The 8771-nt window shown below is 30.6% G+C and overlaps 1 protein-coding gene across 1 annotated transcript in view; it reads right to left on the bottom strand.

Moving 5' to 3' along the window:
* LOC110030742 (homeobox protein knotted-1-like 3) overlaps positions 1 to 2617 on the bottom strand; it is a 57114-nt gene extending 54497 nt beyond the window's left edge. Inside the window, 2 exon segments of the mRNA XM_020733632.1 lie at positions 1693 to 1813; positions 1915 to 2617. Coding sequence (XP_020589291.1) covers positions 1693 to 1813; positions 1915 to 2238 — 445 coding nt within the window. The 5' untranslated portion in view covers positions 2239 to 2617.
* Positions 2618 to 8771: the final 6154 nt, after the last annotated feature.

Here is an 8771-nt window from a genome sequence, read left to right as displayed (position 1 = left end):
TTATTCACTTTCATGCATGTGTCATCACTTTCATGCATGTGTCAAAAAAAAAAAAAGGTTCAAATTAGTATGATAAGCCAAATACAACCAGTTTTAGCTTCACTGTGCACTGAGTGCTGGCAAATTCAAAAGCTTCCAATTTGCAATCTTAGATCTTCAATGATGTACTTTTATTTTCTGCCTTGTGTTTTTTATTTATCTAAATTATTTTGTATTAGTATTAACACGAAATTAAAAGAAAACTCAATGATTAGATTCAATGCACAAAGAAACTAAAATTGTGTTTATCCTTAGTGAAGAGCACATAACTCTCGATCAAATGTAAGACATAAAGCAACATACATTTGTAGTTTCTCATCATGGATTGCTAGAATTGCCTTAACAGACAGCAGCTAGCTAGCTCTAGGAATGGAAAGGGATAGTATTTCTTATAAAATTCGTCTGGGAAAAGAGAGAGAGAGAGAGAGAATCAAAGTCTCAAGTTCAGTTCCGTACAAGCTAGAGCTAGAAGCACAGAAACACACAAGATAAAAAACTCTTTCAGCGAATCATTGCTAGCAAGTTATTAAACCGTGAGGCCAGCTTTGTTGGATTCGTAAGTACTATAACCCATTCTATATATACATTAGGAGAATATTATAATGGAATAAGGAATCAAATTAATAGTAGTAAAGCGTTATTTGTTCAAAAGGATTCAATAATTTCTTTTATCGTTGTCTTAAGAGAAGAAAATAATATTCATGACGTAGAAAAGAACTGTTTCATTCAAATAATCAGCCATCCTTCATTAATTGATCTCAAGGTCCTTGAAGATTGATGGTTATATGGTTGTTCCCTTACTTTAAATGATGATGGCTTCATATCATTCACAGCTGCCTCTTGGTAGCAGCAGCATAACTAAATACAAGGAATTAATAATTAAGAATTCAACCACCGGTTGTTAGATAGATAAGATTAGGTTTAATTTTCTAATTAAGTAATCCGATATCGAAAAACAAAGCTCAGAATTCCTGGTCCAAATTCAAATGAAAATATACTGATAGTTGTTCATTAACCAACCATAATATAAATTCAATAAAAATCAGCTCAAGCTGTCCTAATCAATTGAAATATTCTCATCATTAAATCCTCCATGAGTGAAATGTAGGACTTAAGTTATGTTACGTATACCTATATGTCATCTTAAAAAATATATCAATTTAGGAGATTGTAAGCCATATTCGTTCAAAAGGCTTCATGATTTTTTGTTGCGCTCATGCATTATCTCTAAAGGGAAAACATAGTGATATCTTGCTTTATGCATATTGTGCTAAGAAAGACTACAAAACCAGTATTGAAGTAATTAAATCCGCCTACAAAACTCCATACTGCTATCCAGTCGATCGATATATTGCCATGCAAGTGTGACAGAAGAAACGTGACGATGCTTTTTCTTGTCGCCAACTCCACCCACCTAACTTAACCAACATCTCACGTTGGGTCCCCTCAATCCACTAAACCACTGCAAAGCTAGGAAATTGGAAATAAATCTACCCAATTTTTACACTGCACACCTTTCGTCTATTACTCAACTCATCATCACAAAAAATTTAAGAGAATTTTAATAAATCCTAACCAAATTAGCTCAAAGAAATAAATAAGATAAGGTTAAGAAATAATTAGAGGTAGATGGATGAGGGTATGATTCAGTACCAGTCAGCTCATGAAGCGATTGCTCGATCTCGCGGCAAGCCATGACGGCCTCCACTGCGTGCACTCTTACGTGTTGTTGCAGCTGTTCCTTGAACGAGCACAGCAGCAGCGTATACTGCGTCTTCATCCACAAGTAGATACGATGAATTAATTTCCATGAATTATGAGAGAAATTTTATATTGTCGAAAAATTAATTTATAAAAAAAGAAGAGAAGACTAACGAGGAAATTGTCGAGGTCGTGCTTTTCCGGCGGGGAAAGAAGGGGGCGGTGGATGGCGGCGTAGGAGCGGAGGAGGTGGTGGGATTGTGAGAGCTGGGCGTCGATGAGGGGGAGTTGGTCGATGGGGGTGGCGACGCGGAGGCAGCCGACGTGGGCTGACAGAAGCTGTTCTAACAGAGGGTGAACGGAAATCTCTGCTTTCAGAAGACGACGGTGCTCTTCCTCTGCAGCGGCGGAAGGTGGCGCTGAAGTGGAGCACTCACCTACTGCAGCAGCTGCGGACATATGCATACCATGCACTTGGTGGGGATCTCCTCGCATCATCTTGGACGAAGGGAGATGTGGAGATCGAAGCGTTGCTATTGTAGATGGAGGACCACACCACACCAGTGGTCCTCTTTGTGAGAGGGAGGGTGGTAAGGAGGGTGAGTGGGATAGAGTGAAAAGGAGAGATTTTTATTCCTGGTTTGTTTCAGAAGCCTTTTAGAAGAGTACCTACCTGACCAGAGGAGAGGGAGAGGGAGGGAGATGAGATAGCGTGGAGGAAGTTTGTTGCGAGGAGTGGAAATGGGGAGGCCATGTGAAAGAAAGAAGGTGGGCGAGGGGAATCGAAATTCGTTTAAAAGGAAGCCTCAGAATCGTCATGATGGAGTTTTGCTTTTTCTTTTATGATCTTATTATGATCCGTTTTTTTAAGGGATACAAATGATATGGGGGGGAGAGAGAGTGAGAGTGTGTGGGTTAGAAGTTTGTTTAAGGCACTCTGGTTTTGGAGGAAAAAATTTATGGGCTCTGTTTCATTTAGAAGTATTTGGTCTAGGAAAAGTATATATATTTGTTTTTTATTGACATATTATTTATCTTTATCTTAGCAAAAATGGGGAGGAACAAGTATTATGTAATTTTTAGGACTTAACACATATTATGTTCACATGAAATGAGATCTCAATTTAAAAATAAACTCAAATTTTGCTGAATCAAGTAGGTGATCAAAATTTAAGTTCAATCCCTTTTTTTGGTTTTATTTTTCAATTACCTTTTTAACTATCTCTTCAAATGAACACTAAATCCTTACTGATAATCTTATCATGAAACAATCAATCAACACAAGTTTTAATTTTGGACTGTTCAAATTCATGGCAAGTGATCATCATATATTGCCATGAATTTTGCCAATGCTAAAATTTAATATATGATTATTACTTTTCTTTTTTTGAAATATATATAAGTATTATTTCAATGCTTTTTATATTAAGTATGCTATTTTAAAGTAGTTTTAAGTTATTTTGGAGTTTCAATGACATATATTTGTCTTATGGTAGCATCCTTAAAGCTTAACTTTCAATGATGTTTCTTCTAACCTTGAAATGGAATTTTCTTCTTAATTTTTGGAGGGCGAGTTTTGAAATTAGAAATTGCTCACTTCTATTCAATTTTAATTGATCGAATATTGAAATTTAATTTTGAAATAGTTTTAGTCACATCTAGTTGAAATAAACATCACATTATGGAAACAAAATAAGATATGAGAATTGAGAAAGGGAAAATTTTTTAATAATACTTCTTCATCCTAATTAGAAGCTAAATATTTTGGACCACTTTTATTTTAATTTATTTCTTTTGCTTCTTTTAATATTTTTTTTGAATGAAAACACATATCATATTTTAAACAAATGTTATTTTTATTTATTTATGTCATATCATATTTTAAACATATGCTATTTTTATTTATTTATGTGATGATGGTTGTTGTTGTTGTTGGTGGGCAATAATAATGGAGGTGGCGGCAACAAACCAAAATCATCCATAGTGATTACAATGTTAACTAGGGCTGGCATATATACCACGAAGGTCATGTGTTAAAGATGGTTTATCTTTTAATCACCTTCGAAGATTGCTACTATTTAGCTACATTTTTTATCAGTATTATCTTTATGTTATTGGCGCTTCGCTATTATAGTTTTATACCTGAAAATATAACGTTGCCTCTTTGTTCAGCTCATCACTCCCCCCTCTCCTCTGCATCTTAACCTTTGGTTTTCATCTCCTTAGTTAAATTTTCTTTTGCTAATGATCTGTGTCAAATTATAAAAGTTATCTAGGAATATTAAATTTTTAATCAGCTAAAATAGCTGATACTTCTTCTCTCTTGAATTATTTATTTTTCAGTGACTACATTCATTCTTTATCATGTTTTTCATTATATGTGTGTGTGTGTGTGTGTGTGTGTGTGTGTGTGTGTGTGTGTGTGTGTGTTCATTCTTTATCATGTTTTTCTTTGTGTGTGTGTGTGTGTGTGTGTGTGTGTGTGTGTGTGTGTGTGTGTGTGTGTGTGTGTGTGTGTGTGTGCTCGCGCGCGCATCAGGTGTAGTTGAGTTGGTGGTGTAAGTCCCCTCTCAACCCTATTTCGAATCCTCGACCAGACATGAATCAAATTTGGACATGGGGATTGGTTGAAGAGTCACCCGTTCAACTAATCCTTTTTAAGTTAGAGCCTAGCACATAAGGAATAGGTATTTTGGCCTCTGTCATATACCGATTCTTATATATATATATATATATCTTTGGGTGTAGTTTTTTTTTGAAATTAACTCTATAATTCTAAGAAGAGTAAGTATCCAAGAGAGTCCTCGAAGCTTTTTTGTTAAATTAACACGAAAGGGAAAAATTTTAAAATACACCACATTTAAAACAATATTTATTAGGAAAGATAATTTAAAATAAATTCTAAAAAGGAAAAAATTATCCCATAGACACCATTTCAATAAATCTGTCGAATGTGGTGCTATTTTATTAATTTTTTTTTATAACTGGACACCTGACAATGGCTATATAAACACCCTCACACCCACATCTGAGTTCAAAACATTCACCCTACGGCTTCTCTAATTCGTCATAAGCCCTACTCTCTCCCTCTCTATCTCTTCCCCATTCCTTTTCCCTTCCTCCTTTCCCATCTCCACTATTCCTCCTCACTCACTCTCTCTTGCTACCTCGCTATCAAATTATGAGTACATTCAAGTTCAAGGAACATTAATTTGGGAGTTTCATAGAAGTAAATAATTTCTTTGTGTGTTGAATATTCAAACTAGTAAAATTTTATTTATAATTTATAATTGTAATTTTGATGTAATGTACAATTTATTTATAATTTTTATGTTTTAGTAAGTTATAATTAGAAAATATAAATAAAATATTAGAGTGTGTTTTTTACTTTTATTTTAAGCCTATTATAATTTAAAAATTATAGTAGGCTTAAAGCATAATTAAAGTTAAATTTAGTTGGAGTTAATGAAGTCACAAAATCAAAATAAATGTAAAGTTAGCTCGACCTAATTTAAACCAAATATAATCTGAATTTAACATAATCTAAACTTAAATCAAGCCCAAAACTAGTTAAAGATGATTAAAGATTTAAATAAATTAACCTGACCTAGCAAATTAAATCTAATTAAGAGCTAAAATAAAACTAACCTATACCAAAAGAGAAATGAAACTTTTATCAATCTTAAGTAAATCTAATGCAAGTCCACCTTAAACTTAAATCTAAGTTCATTTAATCTAAACCAAGTTCAAATTAAACTTAAACATAACTCAATCTATACCAAAAACTAAATCCAATTGCCTCAACCTACTAACCTAAGTTAAACCACAAATTAAATTATAAAATTTATTATATTAATTAGTTTGTTTTCTTTTTGTTATGTTTAAGGTTTAGTACACTCAAAAGTTATTAAATCTTGCACAATATATAACAAAATATATAATTAGCTCAATCTAATATAAACAACAATTAATCTGAATTTAACCTAATCTAGACATAATTTAAGCCTAGACCTAATTAGACATTAAATAAATCTAATCCAAAACTAGAACTAAATTAACCTACACCAAAACCCAAAGTAAACATTAAAATCTAGCTTAAGGAAACTTACACGAAGCCTATATTAAACTTGAGTCTAGCTAAAGTTAACCTAAATTAAACCTAAAATAAGTTTAAACCTATCGAAATCTAGAAATAAAACTGATTCCAGTTTAAACTTAACTTAAGCTAAACCACCACTTAAATTGTGACCATTGTAAAATCTTTTTCTTAATTATTTATTATTTTTAGGGTTTAGTTCATTGAAAGTTATTAGAACTAGATAATTACCTAGTTTATACCAAGTGTAATATAAATTTAACATTTATGTTCTAAACTGAAATCTACTTTGGCTTGCTGTATAAAAATAATCTTAATTGGTTAAAACTAAATAAAAACATGACATTTAAAAGGACACAATGGAGAAAAAAGATTCATGTTGCTGACCTCACTTAAAGGGATAAAGATTTGTTATTTTTGTGTATTCTAGAACTAAATCAAGTATAAGCCTACTTAAAACTAGTCACAAATTAAATTATGCTTTAAAATAAAAATAAAATAACATAAACCAAAACCCAAATTAAACATTAAATCTAGTTTATATAAATCTAAATCAAGCCTACACTAGACTTAAATCCAACTTAACCTAAACTAAACAAAAATTAAACATAATTCTATCTCAATTTAGACTTAAAGCTAAATCTAGCTTAGACCTAACCTAACTTAAGCCATCACTAAAATTCTTACCATTATAACTTTTAATTTATTTAACTTATTTAATATTCATGGTTTAGTTCACTTATAATTATTGAACTAATATTACATTTATATGATTTTTAGGTATATTGTTTTTTTTTATTCGGTGAGGTTGCTTACTAGATTGTACCTCAACTTATATGTTTATACACACAAGTAATTATTTGTATTACCACCTTAGTTAAAGTTAACCTATGAAAATATGTTTAATACTTATATAAAATAAATATTTAAATAAGAATTATTAAAAAAATTATTTGACTTTAGATTGAAATATAATTCAATTGAATAAGAATAGTTTCAATCATCTATAAGAACTTTGCTCAAACATTAACCTAAAAATAACTACACAACAAAAAATCATGTTTTCAAAATTGGTCAAATGAAAACCCTCTTCCCTTTGGATGACCTATAGCGAGTATACATGGACTATAATTTTATATTTTTATAAGTTTATATTGTAAAATCCAATATTATAGTTTCTATAGATCTTAAACATATAACTAATATTCCAACTAAGGTGATAACCAACAACATATTGATAACTATATTGATTTTGAATGGGAGGGTTTTATATACCGAAGAAATCAAGTTTCTTAATATTTCTTCTTAGACAAGGGAAGTTGTGCATAAAACAGAGAGAATAATGAATTCCAGGAAACTGAATACCATGTTTTGAAATTAAACAAGAAGGTTGGCCTCTTTTTTTTATCACATTTTCTTTATCACAAAAGAGAAAATATATAAGCAAAAAATTTAGTGACATGGGAATTCACTTTTCATGCCAAAGGGAAGGGTGTTTCCCAATGACCAACATATTAAACATAATGTTCTGTTATTATAATATTTTTGGAATAATGTTGGAGAAACATTCTTATTGTATATTTAATATATTCACATTGATTAAGATTAATATATATTTTAATCTAAAATCAAACAATATTTTTAATATTTCTTATATAAATTTTTTAATTTTTGTAAGCATTATATTAGTTTTTTGTAATTTAAAAAAATAAATTTGCTTAGGCAAGCATTAACTAAGATTGTATGCTAATAATTACTTATATGGATAAACATATAAGTTTAGGTATAATACAATAATTCTCATTGAATGATGAAAAATTATTCCAAAAAGAATGTAAATATAAAATTTGTTTAATAATTTTAAGTGAACCACCAAACACCAACCATAATAAACCAAAAATAGATTAATTAATTCTAAAAAGATTAAAATTTAGTGATGGTTTTGCTTAGCTCACGTCTAGGTTAGATTTAGTTTTAGATCTAGGCTGAGTTTGGTTTACTTTTATATTTGGCTTAGTTTAAGTCTAGATTAACTTTAGAGTAGGCAGGGTTTAGTTTTACTTAAGCTAGATTTAATATTTAATTTGAGTTTTAATTTATGTTAGTTATTTTTAGTTCTGAATTAGATTTAGTTAGGTTCAAGCTTAATTTAGTTTAGGATTAGTTTTAATTAAGTTTAATTCTTATTTAGGTTTTGATTATTTTTAATTTAAATTAAGTTTTGTTTAATTTAGATAGTGATAAGAATTTATTTAGTTCAAATTTATGATAATATTTAATAACTTTATTTGCACTAAACCCTAAACGTAATAAATATAACATAAATTAATAAATTTTACAAAGCTCAAAATTTATGTAATGGTTTAGCATAGGTTAGGCCTTGATTGGATTTAGTTTTTATTTTAGATTGAGCTTTAAGTTAATCTGGGCTTAATATATGTTAAGTTTAGTTAGATTTAAGTTTAGTGTAGGTTAACTTAAGCTAGATTTAATATTTAAGTTTGGATTAATTTAGTTTATGTTAGTTTAATTTTAGTTTTAAATTAGATTTAATTAAGTTCAAGCTTAATTTAGCTTGTGTTTAGACTTAATAGGTACAGGCTTAATTTAGCTTCCTCCCCTTATCTCACAGGTACTCTTCTACAAGCACCAGTAAGATTATTCAGCTTTTTAGTAAGACAGATGAACATACTCCTCCTCTACAATGTGGTGTTTGGGCAACTCCAAGAGTTAAGCCAGGTTCTTGGGTTGTTGTAGCTTTTAAAGAACTTGAATCATTTGCTCCTCAACCTCTGAGCTAGAGTGGCCTGTGCTACCACAGGTTCCAAATCCTGTACTTTTAGTATTTCTTCCTTGAGTCGAAAGACCTAGAAATGGAAGTTCTCATTTGGTCATTGCTTGACATGCAACAATTCTTGTGAGTTCTTACGAGGCT

The sequence above is a fragment of the Phalaenopsis equestris genome, unplaced genomic scaffold (genome assembly GCF_001263595.1).
Source record: "Phalaenopsis equestris unplaced genomic scaffold, ASM126359v1 Scaffold000757, whole genome shotgun sequence".
Lineage (NCBI taxonomy): Eukaryota > Viridiplantae > Streptophyta > Magnoliopsida > Asparagales > Orchidaceae > Phalaenopsis > Phalaenopsis equestris.
Note: the sequence above shows the minus strand (reverse complement) of the source record. Positions and strands in the feature narration are given on the sequence as shown.